At 43.2% G+C, this 17,421-nt stretch overlaps 1 protein-coding gene across 1 annotated transcript in view; it reads right to left on the bottom strand.

Annotated features, from left to right (window-relative positions):
* The window catches only part of CCDC60 (coiled-coil domain containing 60), a 58,175-nt gene extending 44,549 nt beyond the window's left edge, over window positions 1-13,626 (bottom strand). Inside the window, exon 1 of the mRNA XM_082774456.1 lies at window positions 13,212-13,626. Within this exon, the coding sequence (XP_082630582.1) occupies window positions 13,212-13,619 (408 nt within the window). The 5' untranslated portion in view covers window positions 13,620-13,626. The remainder of the gene's footprint in view (window positions 1-13,211) is intronic.
* Between the last annotated feature and the right edge of the window lie 3,795 nt (window positions 13,627-17,421).

Below are 17,421 nucleotides of genomic sequence, written 5' to 3'. Positions count from 1 at the left end.
CCACAATAATGCTCATTTCCTTCTTGCATTTAGTAGTTTAAAATAACTTACAAAGTGCTGAAGAGATCCACTTAGTAACAAAGGAAACTCAAAAAAACAGAAACCCTTATTAACATCTCTAAAAAATTAGCTTCTTAGTTCTGCTAGTCTAACACATGATTTCTTATTGGAATGCTATGCTAAAAACATGAAAGTTCATGAACCGAGGCAGGAGTACATAATAAAATTAACAGATCAATACCTTCTACAGCACAGAGTCACTATTCAATCCAAAAGCAACAAACAAAATAAAGAACATGCCATTCTGTTTTATTTCATAGTGAAAACAAAGTTAATTTGAGAATGAGTTGGGGGAACACACAGCTGGTAAGCAGAGTTACCAGCCCCAGGAAATTCAGGGAAATGTAATTGAGAACGAATTATCTCTTTAATTACTTTTGACCAAATCAATAAGAGCCACAGAATAGAAAGCACAATGACTGCCACCTGGTAGAGGACAAAACAAAAACTGAAAGTTACTACAAAGCTCGGTCATGTTAAGACCAAAGAACTTTTCTCTTACAGGAAGAAAGAAAGAGGGTTAAGGATATTGGTTCAATAAATAAGCAGTGCATACAAAAGTTAATAATTGATCCTGGCCAACACACGCTGTTCTCAGCTGTGAAGACTGTTAACACTTTACTTGAATTTTAAACTGTCCAGTCACCACTTCAGGATTAGCAAAACAAAAAGCACCACCTGTTTCTTTCTGAACTTCTGCAGTTTCTCCCACACTTTCTTTTTATCTACTAAACAGCAACGTAGGAATTATTTGCTGTTGCAGTTTAAGGCATAGCGCTTATTCTTGTACTTGTATTAATAAACAGACCAAGATCCTACATCTCCTTTGGCTTTGTACCACAGACGAGTAGCAACAGTCACACCTGGAGGTCACAGACGTGTAGCCAAACACAGCTGGCTTTCAGCACAATGGACTATCTGCAAGCAAGGCAGAGATGGAGGGACCACAAGGGCTACTCTGGCATCCAAGAGCAGTGAAGACTCCAGAACCTGTTTACCTGTAGTACCTGCAGGGTCCCCATTACTACAGCAATTTACCACCTAAAGTATTAATGGTCGCAATACATGTCAGTCTGTATATATGAAGGATGAAGGTACAACCAGGTAAGTGACTTGTCCCTGGTCACACAGAATACACACACAAAGGGCATGGAATTGAAAGCAGGTCTCTGAAGCTCAAAAGCTCACCTCTTGACTTGAGCTAGAAGTCTAACTCCACAGTCTGACTCAATCTTTCAGCACATCTGACTATCACTGAAGAAAACTAAAGGAGGCAGATTTCTGAATATCTCCTTTTTTCTCAACCAGGTTTTAATTTAATATGCCACAACTGTTGATCATGTGGATGCTGAACATCAAATTAAACTGAATACCAGGTGTACTGTTAGCACCTCGCTCTCTTCCCTTTTCTCTGTGTCCTCCACCACTCCCCATGGACCTTAAGGTCTTCAGTTTCAAGCAGTTCCTTTAAAAGTCTTGGCATTCATATGTGAGCAGGACAGTGTAGTTACTCCATGAGTTTACAGAGTAAAAGAAATTGCGTTTTGATATGACCTTTCCTCTCCCCCTCCCCCTCCCCCCCCCACACACACAAGCCTTCTAGTCAGGAGTTACTTTAACTGGCAACAGCAAAAGACTGCAAAATGCTAAACTGGCACCAGAGACTGAGATAAAGTAAAGCAATGTGCAACAATCTTCACGCTGCCCTGTGCTGACTGAAAGGCTTAAAAGAATGTTTCACAGAAGTGCAGTTAGAATGAATAAAAACAGAAGCTCTACAAACAAACAAAAAGGTAAAGGCAGCTTTGGATGATGGAGATACCTCACCTGTTTTTAAATAGCGAGCTGTCCTTTTGAGCTGTAGCATTTCCCTAGCAGTAACTGAATTCTTCTTCCCCTCCTGCCCAGCTTACACCTTAAAACTATATACAGAGTAAGTCCTTCACTCAGGGGGTAATACATCATTCCACTTTGCCAATGCCAATTTAATGTGTAATCCTTACACATTGGACAGAAGAGGCAGGGCAGTGATGAAGGAACAATCCAGCAAATAAAGTGCATGAAGATTTGAGCCTTTTCTTCTCAAAGGCCACAGTCGTGTTAGCAAGAATTTCAGAATAATTCTTAATTCAATATTACAGCACTTTTTTCCCCCGTGGCAATATATGTCATGTTTTTGAATAGGTCTGATTCAAGGCAGACATACCAAAACAGTTGATTTGCTTTTTCAGTGAAACAGACCTGACTTCTACTAAAAGAACCATCACTGGCCCAGAAAAATCTTCAGCACAATGAGCTACTTCCTATATCATTGCCAGACCTACCATGGAAAAAATTCAAGTGACAATGTCTTACAGACATACACTGAGATACATTATACAGCCCGAGGTAAAAGAAACTCACTTCAGAGTCTTTCAAGTTGCTGTAGCCCATTTAGAGAACAAAGATTTGGGGCCAAAAGCAGTACCATTACTGCATCTATTCCTCCTGAAATACATTCTCTGAGAAACAGTGGGAACAAACATGCAACACTCCTACTGGTTTAGTCAATAAATAGCAAATCTCATTCTGTACAGACTTAATTGAGCATTTTTCATAATATCTACATTCATTTCAAACTCCAACAACAGAGGAAAACACATTATAGTACAATATGACAAACTTTATAGCACAATTTGCTCAAACAACAGCTGGCCCAGTACATCAGAAGGAAAGAAGGAAAGAGTTGGCTGTGATTTCTGAAGCATGTTGTTTCAAACAAGCTAGATATTAGAACTTCCTTGATCTTAAGAAAGAAGGTTTTTTTTTGTAGTAGGTATGAGGACACAAAAACTATTGAGAGAATGAGCAACTAATTATCCTGAAGCTGGCCTGTAGAAGGAATTGGGGATGCATAAGCAAGCCCAGCTTTGCCTCATACAGAGTTCAGAATTATCAGTTTTATGTGGTTGATTTTACTGATGTCTTAGGAAAACCTGATAGCTTACGTTCATAAGGTTTATTAGAATTCAGTTCCTGTAAATGAGTAAAAACGTTAAGGAGGAAATTTTTCCAAGCCCTTTCTTGTACTTTGAGTCAAATTACTAGCTGCTAGGCTCCTGATTATGGCAGCCAGCTGTGTGTCCACTTAGCACTTATTTCTGGAATGGCCCAATCTGGAGGTATATATATGTATATTTAAAAAATAGTATACATTCTCTATGTTACTTAAATTTTCCAATACTAATTGCACTACTACAGAGGTACACTCAAACAAGATAAGAGAATTGTCTAGGATCAGTGCATACGGGGCAAACAGGGCAGCCGTTTGGGGCACACCGGCCTCCTGCAACAGCCACAGGGGGGTTCCTGGACTTCCAACTTAGCACTCTGTCATGCCACCCGAGTTGATTCCTCTTTTGAACAGTTCCTATGTAGATAAAGTCTGAAAGCTTTCTAATGTGAATGATGACTTCGAATCCTCAGAAGGGAGTAAGGTGTAATCTCTGGGCAGCCTGATGCCAACATGGCTCATGCCCCGCCTATTAGACTGAGGTGATTTGTAGAAACTGTTCTTAAAAGAGGATGGGCAGGACCAGTGGGAGGTTGGAACAGCAACAACATGGAAAAACATGTCTGTTGCATAAAGTGTCTTTAGCTTCCAGAGCTCTATGCTACTCATTACTCACAAATAGCATCTACAAAACTTTAAACTCTGCAGTCAAACATTTATTTTGATATCACAACTAGCAACTTTGGGGAAAAGAGGTCACTGATGTCTGTAATCTTGAGCTTTTTGGGGGAAAGAAAGAAAAAAACACATTATATCCAGTTCAGGGAGAGGGAAGGTTGGGGGGATTCTTCTCTCTGCCCCCCCCGCCCCCCCCAAACAGAGAAGACTCACTGACTAGGAAATATAAAACCCTACAAAGGGTAGAGAAGTTTAGCAACAATAATTCTCTTCTGCCATCACAGCGCTTTGTAGTAGTATTAAAAGGGATGCAGATTGCTAGCTATGCCTGGAAAGATAATATTCTAATGCACAAATTCCTATTAGAGATTCTCTCCTCTAAGAATTCAGACACGTTAATCAGAATCTCTGAACTGACTGACAAATACAACGTTGGTTGGTGTTACTCTGCATGCGGTGCTATACCTAATTTCAGGATATGACCTTCCATATGGGGTAGGCAGACAATGAGAATAATATAGTATGATCATTATGGAGTTTATCTATCATTTTAATTTTGAAAGACAAAACAATTTGAAAAAACTTCTGTATTTATTTTGCACACTGTCTAATCTTTTGGATATTCCAAATCATACTTTAAAAAACTCAGATGATTGAGTTGGTATAATGAGAAATTTAATGACCTGTAAAATGAACAGAGCACATCTGCCAGCCCTAAAAAAGTCATCTTTTCTCCACATGCACATCACAATATGGGACTGACAGTTCCAGTCTATTTTTCCAAGCAGCCACTCTTGTTACTTCCTTAAAATAAATATGAATTTTAAAAAGCTGACATATCTCTTCACATTTTTCCAGTGTTTTCAACTTCAAGAAGGAATATTCAAAGAGTATTCACTGGTTACGACATACACGGACATTCTACCCACCTAAACTGAAAACAAATTTTACAAGGAAAAAGATAAGCAACTTCTGAACCATTGGTAATTTCACTCAAGTCTATGTTTTTTAAGGGTCATACTCTGCTGAAATAAAGTTCCTGACCAAGTTTACATTTTGACAGGGATAAATACAGTCCATACCGTGACAGCAGCACGAAGGGTACCCACAGTCCAGCTGGCACCAACTTTGTCCGTGACAAACACGGACCACGTCAAGAAAAGAATTATTGGCTATGATTTTTTCCAAGATCAGAGTACCCTTTAGTTCTGAGACAAAGCCCCAAGTGCTCTTGATAGCTACATTAAGGTCCTAGCAAACAGCTCTGCATGGGTTTTAGGCACAATATACTGAACAAAAAAAGGGATTTTTAGTAACTCATACTAAAACACTAGCAAGCACGCACACCTCACTTATATCTGGCTGACTCATCACATGAAGCTAACTAGCATTCTTTCAAAGATTTGACTACATTATCTGCTAATAAGCCCTATACTATTTTATCTGTGACTTAAAAGAAAAAAAAAAATGATTAATATTTAGGAACTACTCTACAATTCTGATAAAAGAAATTCAATACAAATTGATAACATTTGACACAAATAAGGGAGTAAGCCACAGCTAAGCCACAAAAACTTGACTTTCCAGAGGACAGCTATTTTCAGAAACATTTTGTGATAGCCATGCCAGCTGCACACACAGACTGCATTGCATCTGTGGCCCATTCTCCTTAAGCACTGTCTTTGTTTTGATTTCCTATTTTGTATTCCATTAGTTTTAAGGCTGTATGTCATTCTGCCATTAAATCACTGTTTTCAAGCAATAGTGTCTTCTAGTTGACCTCAGAGCAAGACAGGACAAAGACTTCCATTCATACAATTTGCCAGTACAGCCAATAGGTGATGGAAAGCCTTGCTCTAGAGCCCGTATCTTACGTAGCCAACTCATTCTGACTTCCCAATTACTGCCACGCACCAATTCAGACCTCAGACACCTCATGTAAGTGATACAAGCTAACAGTATTTGATGAGAACAGCCAGAAATGAAATACCCAAAAGGAGAAAAAGTTACAGACAGTATTTTACCAGAAGCAACTTGTTTAAAACAGAAAGATTCAAACGCTTCTGATGAGCTAAATGAAATGGCAAGGTGCCTATTTAGAAAACATTTTTTTTTTCTAATTTTTTTTATTTTTTTTTTTTTTAGAATCTGCATTCACTAAAAGATGAACTAAACTTACTGTCAAGCAAGGGTGATTTCTGAATGTCAGACAGCAAAGTTGAATGAATTCAGTACTTCCAAGCCTTTAGAAAAAAGCCAGGAGGAAAAGAAAAAAAAAAAGCTTTGTTCTGACGAATCTGGAAATGGATCATTAGGATACAGCCGGGGTGTAATTTTTCATTTTTCACGGATTAACATCATTGTTTGCAGTGCAGGCTGTTGCGTAGTGACACAAGCTCTATATAGGGTGACAAGAAACACACCCAAACAATTTCAAGAACACAGCAGTGCCTCGGATAGGAGCTTAAAGTCAGTTTATTTTACAGAAATCCACCTCTGAGCTTCGCCAATGAACAATGGCAGCATTTCTCAGGGCAGAGCTCGCGGGTGAAGTGCCTGAGAACCCTCCAGCGACGATACAGCTGTCTGCATGGAGGATTCAGCTCCCTGAACTGTGATGAGCAATTTGTCTCACAGCTTTGATCTGCTGTCAGTTTAGCAGATACTGACCCCAAGAATTCATTTCTAACATTTCAGGGGAACCTAACCAAAAAAAAATTGAAGCAGCGTGTGGTATACCTGTAGTTAACCTATCACCTGCTGATAGTGGTAAAAGAAAAAATAAACGTGCTTCTGTTATATGACAAAGGCTTTCAGTTTCTTGAATGCTTAAGTATTTGAGCCCAACACATAAAGCATCAACAAGGTAAAGCAGCATAAAGGTCAGCACTGAAGTAAATACATTAAGGATGAAGGATTGCAGTGCAAGGACTGCTCTAACAAGTGAGGAACCACACAATTTCATCCCCCCAGAAGCTCCACAGGCATTAGCTCAAGGCCAAAGACACAGCAAAGCGCACTCATCGGGATGAGAAAGGGCCAGAGACTTCAGTGGGCTCTGTAATTTACTGTAACCTACCTTTAATTGCAGCACAGAAAACATTACAAAAAACAAACAAACAAACACACGCCAGTTTTGCAGTCTCTTTAGTGCAGAGATGTAGACTGTTACCTGGAGCCCAATGCAACATAGCAAGAATTTGCCTTTTATGAGTTAAAAGGTAAAAATAATCCTTAATGTTAAAATTAGTAATGGATGGAGTGTACAAATGAGTGATTAAAATTAACATCACAACTGCTTCATGAAGCACCTTTTGACCCATAAATGAAATTGTGTGGGTGTGAATGAAGTCAGACCATAGTCTGGCAGTGTTTCACCTGAGGAATTGTGCCTTACTCCACGATTAACCCACAGAGGTTGATAGGTAGAGAGATGAAATATCTGAGGATTGTACACCAACAGGAACTTCAGAATCCTTCTTTCATAATGCTCAGATTAGCACAGAGGCCATGAAAACCTTTTAGCTGTAAGTCATTGAGGAATTATGTCAAAACTGGTCTTAATACATTGGAGAGGACAAAAAACAGTGTTCCAAAACAGTACCCCAAACAAATTCAATGCCCAGTTTCCACACAAAGTAACTTTTTTCCAACCAAAAGCATCCACAATAACATTACAGCTCCTACCTCTTTTCCCTGTATCCTGCTTTTGAGCTCTTATGTAAAGTGTGACAGTTACATAGCTACCCAATTAACTTCGCTATTGTCCCCTAAAAACACTCTCCATCTTTGCTCTCCTTTTGTGCAAATGGCATAACGTTAATTTAATGGAAAGGCCACATTATACTACAAGGAGTGTAGTGACATTACATTATGTCCTCCCCCTGCTTACCATCCTCCCCCCATTGCTTCTGTGCATTTAACACTTCCCACGGACATCACATGAATAATGAGAAGTGACTCTAGCCACACACAGGGCTGCTTTCTACTGCTTGTAATTTAAGACATCATCCTACAGTCTCAAGGAAAGCAAAATACCATCGATCTGATTTTGTACACAAAAGGTTGTCCTTTGTAAGTAAAATTCAAGCTTTAAATCCTATAATTTCCCCCTCACTACTGACCACCTTCATTTGCTTTGCCTGCAGGAGAAAGCCCAATTTCAGAACTCACTTCAACATTTCCACATTCTCATCAACTTACCCCGAAGTTGTTTCTCTTTGTTATGAGAAGGATACTTTCTCCTCTGCTCTTCTTCCATGCAGAATCTGGGGAGAATTAGCATGCTGTCCTGGCGAAACTTGTTTAAACTGTTGTCTGCCCATCTGAGTTTGCCTTCCCTTTTTCTACTGGATACATTATTCTTCATGACTCTATCCTAAACACTCAGGTAGTACTGCTCTGCCAGCCATGGCTAGCCACAGCCTGCTGACATGGCCTCTACATTCTGCAAAATGTTTTTGGCATCATTTAGGATGTGCAACTGATCTCTATATACACATCCTTCCTACAAACAAGCACAACCCAACCTATCGACAAACTTAGTCCTACACTACTACATAGTTCTTCTTTCTTTTTTTTTTTTTTTTAATGTGGCTATAAAAATTTCCACATTGTTCATGCTCCCCCTCCCCTAATTAAATAACTACTTCCTACTAGTGATCACATGCACAGAGAGGTTCATAAAAAATGCCACATACAAAAAAGAGCGCAGCTTTTCCTATCTAAAATGTTTTCTTACTTTCCCAGTATGCATTTCTGACATAGCTCCACTGAACATGGCATTAGGGAAATCCTCCACTGCCCAGTAAGATCAGCATTAACACTCCTTTGTGCTCTCAGAGCAATACAGAGGAACATAAACCAGAAACTCATCCATGAATTACAAACAGTGTTAACCTTAGTGTCCACCGCAAGTTCTAAACAGAACAAATTGCACCCACAAACAGTGACAACCATTTATTTCTTACATGGCACTTCTAGTCAAATCTCAAAGTGTTTTATGAAACATCTTTTTCCCCATTCTCACCCCAAAATAACCGTTTGACCAAGTGCTTCCAGATAGCAAAGGACACTTAATTGGCCACACTTGTGGGGAGCACAAGATTCTTCAAATGGGATGAAGAGTCTATTCCTTTCATTCTGTAACTTACAGAGTATTTGTATGCACTATTTAGGAGAAGCAGACATTAAACACACTAAAAAACTTCATGTTTTGAATATTTACAGGGAAACATCACCTTTCAAACTCACTTCTCTCCTGCCCGAGGCACAGTATTGCAGATCGATTCCCAAAGCTAGGTGAGCAATGCAATTTGCTAAAATGACAACTGAAATGTAATCACACAAGTGTAATGCACCATGACTGTACCAGCAGCCTGGCATTTGGCAAGTTTACTAAAACCTTAATAACAATGCATTATTACATTTGCTATGCTTCCCCTAATTCATTATGGAAGCAGCCTTTAGGAATAGAAATTGAACTTTTGAAACTGATTAGACTGTTTTGCATTTAATAGCACAGAAATTGTGTGGACCACGCGGGTTAGCTGCTATTCCAGAGATATGTCAAACTCATTCAGCAATCATAAAGCTTTTATTTCTATCGCACACAGCATTCTCCAGTAGTTCAGCTCAGGTCAGGAGTACCACCTAAAATCTAATATTCATGTCATAAAGTAAAGCCAAATTAAAAAAATATCAGTTTTGGAAACATATTGCCCTGATCTCCAGTCTCACTTGTATCACCATTTTTGTGTTTCACACTCTAAGAGATAAAACAAGGAGTCCTGTGAGAACAAGCAAGAGCTCAGGATCAGAGAATTCTTCACTGTAGTACCACCTTCACAGTTTTCTATATGCAATTAGCTAAGATAAATCACTTCTATGATTTTGTTGAAATTTTACACTGTCTGAATAAGAAGTTCCAAGATATTTCTGAAGCTTCGTCTAAACCTAATCTAAATCTATCATAACTAAGTTTTCTCTTTTTATTTAATTTCATTTGTTTTTAATAAAAAAAGACTAAAGCACAGCATTTCCTAGATGCATATATGAGATCTGGGTTCATCAAATGACCACAGATTGGTTACCCAATTCAGAAAGCATTAGGAATGCCACCGAATCCGTGTGGTCTGGCCAGACCAGCTTCCCTATTCTGGGGATACTGGTAAGACAACCACCACTAATGTTTTCCTGCTCTTCCCAGAGCGATAAGGAATTATGACTGACCTTCACATGGCTGGCAGCAAAAAGGTTCCCTGCATTCTAAATTCTGCCTTGCAATACTTTTTTTCAGTCTTCTGGGAAGTGAGGTATTAGATTGGAAACTGACGGATCTTTAACTGGAGCAGTAACAAATAACATCAGTGTAATTTCTCTCTTGAAAGAAATTGCTCCATTTTCTTCTCCAGTTTCCAGCTTAAAACCTTTCATTGCTGATGCTGTTGTCAGTCTTATCTGGTGATCTATTTACGTAAAGCACACAATTACAGTATAGATTTTTATGACAACTACAGAGCAGGTTTTGACACTAATAACACTGAAGATTTTGTGGACTTGGATTGTTTTTAGGGCTTGGTCAGGAAAGCCAACTTTCTCCCATGTAAAAAGTCAACAAGTCACCACAGAGGTTTTACAAATTAATTTGTCATAGCAATTAAGGGAAAGAAGCTATATAAACATGATAAAAAATGACTAACATCACCATGCATTGTTACATTAAAGAATAAGAAAAAAGACCTTTAACACGTTGCTCTGAACGCTTAAAAAAAAAAAAATCAAAAATACTGTCTGGAAAGCTACACTCTTTGACTGTTAACGAATCAGCGCTGTCTGCAATGTATGCCCGACCTTTGAGAACAGGGGGAAAAAACATCTCAAACAAAACTAACTTGCAATTATTTGTAAGGGAAGCTTGAAAGGTTCCATCACGCTATGTAGGCACAGACACCTACTGACAACGCAGAACCAGGCAGCCACTCCCTCCCAGGCCAGGGAATTTTGATAGGCAAGAACTTAAAAACTGTCGGGAAGCTGCTTGGTGTAGCTGCTCTGGTTAAAATGCATGGCCCATTCAACTTCTCAGGATACTTCTCCACTTGCTGAGCTTCCCCCCTCCCTCTGTGGTACCACTAGAAGTTTGGAAGGGGGTTACTTTGTTCCATCAGGCTGCATGGGAAAGAAATTCTTTCACTGCATGGACCCAGCTTTACTTAGAACCTGTATTGTAAGACAGATGCTGTACTCCCTGTGTGACCACAGGACAGCAGAGTTTCCAATGCAACTGTCAGAACTTTCAAATTCCACGCTTCAGCTGTCAAATTTACTTAATACAGACACAAAAAGCATCAATGAACATATCGCTTTTCTAAACACGTTTGTCGTCATCATGTATATGTACAGAAAGGATTTTAAACATGCAATTACTACATATCCAATGTCCACATCATTTTGTGTTGCTACCCCAGCATACTTATTATGCAAACGTTTTTAGCTCTTAAGATCTTATTTTTGATAATACCAGCTTACAAAGTGTAATCTGCTGGCAGATATTAGCATACCCAAGTCCCATTGAACCCACAGGCCTTTTATCATCTTCTTGCAGTTTACAAAAAAATTTATTCACCACTGCAAATCATCAGCTGTAGTTCTTGCTGAGGAAAACATTAACTCAGAAAGCAGAGATGAGTACAAATGCAATAATTAAGGAGAGCATATTTCTTAACACTAGGAATATTATGCTCTCAGACACCTGTAATTAGACACATCCAGTAGACCTACAATCTTCTCAAGGTGTTCTGAATAGCAGAGACTGCTGGGGTGGGTGGCAATGGGGGTAAAAAACCCATAACCTGTGTTTTTGCTATATATGAAGTATTTTTCAAATAGGCAGTAGGAATACATTGTTTGTTTGGTTTAGTATCTTTGAAAAAACACACTTAAATAGGTATCTGCAGAGTAGCTTCAGTAGTGAGACTTGGTGTATGAACAGCATGAAATTCAGGGCTTTCCCCAGTCTGTCCTGATGGAGGGAAGCCAAAAACTGGTCAGATTCAGTACCAAGAAAGCGTTTAGATTTTCTAACACAGTAACCAATCCCCTTTAGGAGAAAATAAAATAGTTAGCCTGATATTTCAAGACTATCTAGTGCTTTTAGCCACGTTCTCCGCAAAAAGGAAGGATGTGCAATTATATCCCCCAACAGCTTCAGCTTCATGCATCTAAAGCACAAATCACACAACTACACATTTAGTGGCGTAACTGGGACACTAAGCCTAACCCTAATTATGACCCTAAAATACATGTACGGCGCTACTTTCTCCCATCAAAAAGTGCTCCCCACAGAAGCCTTTGGGTACACCTCAACTCCCTTTGGGAGCCTTTACTCACACAACACAACAGCACCTTCTCTCCTGTTCCTGCCTACCCTAAATAACAACCATGCTGCTTCTGTAGCAGCTGCCAGAGAGTGTCCCTTGGGCACGCCATTAGAAGGAGTAGGCTCAAAGTCGCAGGGACCGAATGTGCAGATTGTGGGCTGTAGAGCCAGGAGTTACTCCTCTCTGTGCACAGAGACCACAAGGACAACTGCTCTCTACCCGAAGGAGCACAGAAAACTCAGGTTGCTCCAGATGTCCTTGCATGAAGCAATGGCAGAATGGAAAGAAAATGGCACAATGCTCCAGTCTCATCTCAAGGATCAGCAGCTTGGTCCTTGTCCTTGGGGTTTAACGATTCCAGCTGCATTTAAAAGCAACTTGAGATAGAAAAAGACCCAGGGAGTTCACAGGTATGTAGTACCATGGAGACCAGGAGAAAATAACAATGTTCACAAACACAGGCACTCCAAGCTAATCCTGTCAGACCTTCCAGAAACTCAAATATGGACACAAAATAAAAAAGAAAATACTTAATCCACCACCATCAAAGCCATCCGTACCTATGTGAATTGTCTCACAAACACGTTACTCTTCATACCCTTCTTATGCTCAACTTTGAGCTTTATGCCCTCCCCTTAACCACCACCATTTCTCATTCCTGCCTTACACCCTATTAATCCTCATGCCCTCAGCACGATTCCTCTCCTTCAAGGACCTCTCAAGATGGATCTCGTACCTTGCCCCGAGTATTCTCCTTTAAGTATGCTCATTATCCTACACTTTCCTTTTCATTCATTAATCTGCTATCATCTTTGCTCCATTTTAATTGCTCTCATGAAGAACTTTAGAGAAATTACAAAAATCAGTTCCCAAAATCATAATACATGTGTCAAAGTGGTTACACTTTACCTACGAAGACCCTACTTCCATCAAATATAAAAGCAGATTACAATTACTGACAGAAAGGCATAGAATATTTCAAACGCTTCATTAAGCAGAAATAGTCATTCTTCTCCCAGGAAGTAGGGGTATATAAAGCACTTAGGAGAAAAGCCTCCTTGATTTTTTATTTTAAACACAAACAGGAAAGTTGTGCCTACCTGGGCGAGCTGTCCCAAGGAGTAGAGGGTGAGTTTCTTTGGGTCTGTGTAGAGAATCTCACCAAGCTCCTGGTATGGCTTCCCCATGGGGGTGAAGTGTCCCTGCGTGAATTGCTTTTGCCTTCTGTGGTAGTTTTCCCAGAACACTTGTTTTCTTGAAGGCTCACTGCTTCTGTAAATCGTCCTGCTTCTGGCCAAGACCTTCCCTTCCTTCTGAGCAATGCCAGGCAAAGCCTGAACACGCACAAAATCCTGAGGGTTCAACACCCTAGTGGCTGCCAGCGCCTTAACCCCACCAGTTTTAACAGAGTCTGGCAACAAAGGTGCCTTGGGCCTGCCACTTTTACCTGTGCTGGTGGCCACAGGTGCCTCAACTTTGCTGCTCTGAGGTGCAGCTGGTGCTGGCATTGCTCCTGAAGGGGGACCGCTGTGTTTTAACTCCCTATGCTATCGATAATTCCACTTTTCCAGTCACGAAAACAAACGCCTGCTGCTCAAACCTCCATGCGAGCTTTCTTCCTACCCTTCTGAGGTGTAACCCCGCAGCAGCCATGGACTAACACCACTTTACCCCTCACTCCCCCTCACCCTGCGGAACGAACCCTGACCCTCAGGGGACCCCAAAACCCAACCTGCCTCCTGGGGAGCACCCGGCACACCCCTCTGAAGGGCTCCACCTCACAGAAACTTTATTTTCCACCGTTTTCAACCTCCCCCTGCCCACAGCCCCTCACACAGCGAGCCCCTCGCCCCCGACCCCTGTGGGGGAGCCGCCTGAGGACCGGACCCCCCCTCAGCCCCGCCACCCCCTGAGGGAGCCCTCAGGCGGCGCCGCTGCCGCGAGGAGCCGCGCGCCCGCCGTCACCCGGGAAACGCCGCGCGCACAGCGCCCCCCCCCCCTCCCGCCGTGCACACGCCCGAGCAGCAAACGTTGCACGGGGCCGCGCACGACGGGCTGAGCTGCGAGCATTGCACAGCGCCGTGCACGAGGGGCCATGCAGCGAACCCGTTGCATGGCTGAGGAACAAGCTTTGCACCACGGGTGCCTCTTATGGCAGCTTGCTCAGTGTTCGGGTTGAGGCTGCGCTGCACGGCCATGCAAAGCAAGCGCTGCTGCACCCCCAACAGGGCCAGAGCTGGGGATTGCAAAGGGGTTCCTCTTGTAAAAGCCGTACTGGGGGGCACCAGGAGGCAGCAACTAGCATGGAGTTTCTCCTTGGCCACAGCACGATCGTGGCGAGAAGAAACACCCCCATGCCTGGTAGCTGCGACAGCTGTGAGAAATACCACAAGGTTATGACAACTATGGAAGTGGGATTTGGAAGCAGCATTAATGCCTAAAAATGTGCTTCTGCACCAACACAACGATGCTTCTGCGTCTGAAAAAAAGATGCTTGATTGCTCTTGCAGGCTGCAGTGCTGTTGTGCTTTGGGGTTGTGCCTAATGTGTGCCCCACTTTGTGCTGCTGCCCAGTGCATGCTTGTTTTTTATTAAAACAACAACAAAACAGCCTCAAAACCTTGAAAACTTGTGGTTTGGGGGTCAGCACATGAAGGCATTTCCACAGCAGGTGCTGGGTGCAGACTTTGCCCAGTTCTTGGGCACATTTCTCTCCCACCCTGTTCATTGCCAGCTCCCATTCCACAAGGCATTTGGGGACAGACAGGTATGCATTTATTCCTCTTTTCCTTCCATGTCATTTCTCTGTCCAACTTACAATTTTTGGTGGCAATTTAACAGCTTTTACCAATTACAGCCCTATCTTCTTCTCTGTTGCTGCTGCAGAGGAGGAGGTTACGCTCGTCACTGCTGTCCTCAGTGTTTGCTGTCACCGCCTGTAAGGCTATTTCTTTTCATTTTGTCCTTAGCTTTTATTTTCTTACCCCTCAAGGACAGCCGTGGATACTCCAAGCTGTTCCTGAGCTCAGCAGCCCTTTGCTTTCGGCAGCTTTGTGGGAACGGCCTCTTCAGTCCTCACCCTTTTCTCCACGTGTCCATTTTCTCCACACGATAGCTGCGTCCCAGCTCCCAGCCTTTGGGAGCACCGACCACCCAGCCCTCATGGTGCAGAACATGAAGAGATTTGGGGCCTCGGGGGTTCTTTGGGGGGCAGGCAGCTCTCGGCTCCTTGCAATGAGGCTGCTGAGGCCCGGCTCATCAGCGCTACGCCTCACAGGCTGAGGAACCTGAGGTGCTGTCAGGTCTCAGTCTCACAGCATCTTCGCTGCTCCCAAACCTCAAAGAAATCCTTCCAAAAAGAGATCCTTCCAAAAACAGCAGCCGCCCCCTCGCCGGCACCATCCTCCATTTTGTGCCCTGCGGCAGGCGCGGGGGGGGGGAGTTTACACCAGGCAGAAAATGGAGGTGGGCGTGAAGATGCCCTGAGGATTGGGAGGGGACCTCGAGCTCCTGCAGAGCTGCCCAAACCTCACCCCATCGCAGAAGGAAAAGTGCTGGTAGCGGGCACAGTTTGAGGATGGATTAGGATTATTTGAGGATGGATTTGGATTATTTGAGGATGGATTCGGAGCCAGCTCTGCGGCTCTCAGGGGGTTGGTGGCCAAACACCGCAGCCCCACGCCAGGGAAAATCCTACACGACCTTTAAGGTCCTTTGAGCTTCAGTGTTACCCAAGCAGCACAATTCCCCCCCCCCCCCCCCCCCCCCGCCATCTGGGTGCCACTTTAAAAGACATTTTCTCATATCATTGCAATTTCAGGAAATCGCACTGGATGGCTATGGAAATGCGAGATGCTTCCCCCTAAATTGTGCGGCAGCGTGAAGCATTTTAAGCCCCAGCTGCCGCTTATGAGATATTTTGACAGCTCACAGACGGCTTCCGAGAATTCCCCAGCCCCAGCACCACCACGCAGGCTGGTGGTGAGCCTGGCTTCAAGCATTGCGGTGCCACTGAGCAAAGCCCTGTGCTTGGCTTTGTGGCGATTTCTGCTCATTTTATGCTTGTTTAGCTTTGGGAAGGAGGAAAATACTCCCTAGCAGAGCTCTGAACCCACTGCGAACCTGCCTTGAACCTGCTTTCCTAACTAGGTGAAGCTGCAGGCACGCACGTGTACATGTCAATGACTTGTACTGCCCCGTCGATGCTCAAGCATTGATTTCCACCTAAAGGAAACACCTGAGGGATGAATTGAGAGCTAACTGCAGGTCAGGGGGTTGCCTTCAAGCTCAGCAGCTGCATAAATAATGCAAGCCCGACCCCAAGCCAGTTCACCCAAACAGCTTCTGGACCACACAAGCAGATCTTTGGCCATCAAACCCCGCTGGGGGCTGGCCCTGCTGCCCCATGCTCGTCACTTCGTGTGGGCCCCAGTTCCCCCCAGCAGGACATTTCCCTCCTCCCTCGCTGGGAGCCATTCCTGCTGTTTTCTCCCCCAGAGCTAGCTCCTGATCACCGAGCAGGGATCGAAATGCCGAGCACGCCTCCCCGCAACTTGCGCTGATTTTCGGAAATTGCAGCCAATCAGCGTTGCTGCAAATTGGCCGCTTTTTTTGGCTCAGGCTTGATGCAAAGAGAAAACAAATGGAGTTTTAAAATGCAGCTAATCAAGCTGTTAAAGAGAGGTTAATCCTAACGAATTAATCAGATCGCAAGGGGTCGGGAGAGGAAGGAGTAGGAGAGCCACCGGGCTTGGCTGTTCCTCAGGGCAATGCCACATTTCAGCAAGAGCATGGAGAAGGTGGTGATGCTCCTAGGGGGCAATGGAGAGCTCCAGGCTTTTCCCCATCTCCTGCAGCCAAATCCCATCCTCCTGCTGCCCATTGATCCTGGCCACCAGCTCAGCCAGGGTGTTCCTTGTGGGCAGAGGCCCCACAGGCAGCTCAGTGTGCTCGGCCATAAGGACTCAAAAATAACGAGTGGTAGTGAAAGGAAGGAGGTTTAAAGAGGGATATTAATGATATACACCGCTGTATACAACAGCATAATCAGAAAAAAATGTATTACACCCATTAAGTACCATTATCAATGCCTGGAGCTAATCGTTTCGACTTAATGAAACTAATTCATTTCCCTATGCTGGAGCGATGTCCCTTCCTAGCACAGGTGGCAGTGATGCCACCAGCCCTGGTGCCCCGGCCACAGCCAGCACTGTGGGGCACCCTGATGCTGCTGCCCTGTGCTCCCTGGCACCCTTGGTGTTAACGGTGGTGAGGAGCATGGTGAGATCTCCAAAACTTCTCTTGGGAGGT

The sequence above is a fragment of the Aythya marila genome, assembly GCF_965140915.1.
Source record: "Aythya marila genome assembly, chromosome: 17".
NCBI classification, from domain to species: domain Eukaryota; kingdom Metazoa; phylum Chordata; class Aves; order Anseriformes; family Anatidae; genus Aythya; species Aythya marila.
The sequence above is the reverse complement of the archived record's forward strand: the minus strand, read 5'-3'. Positions and strand labels throughout refer to the sequence as shown.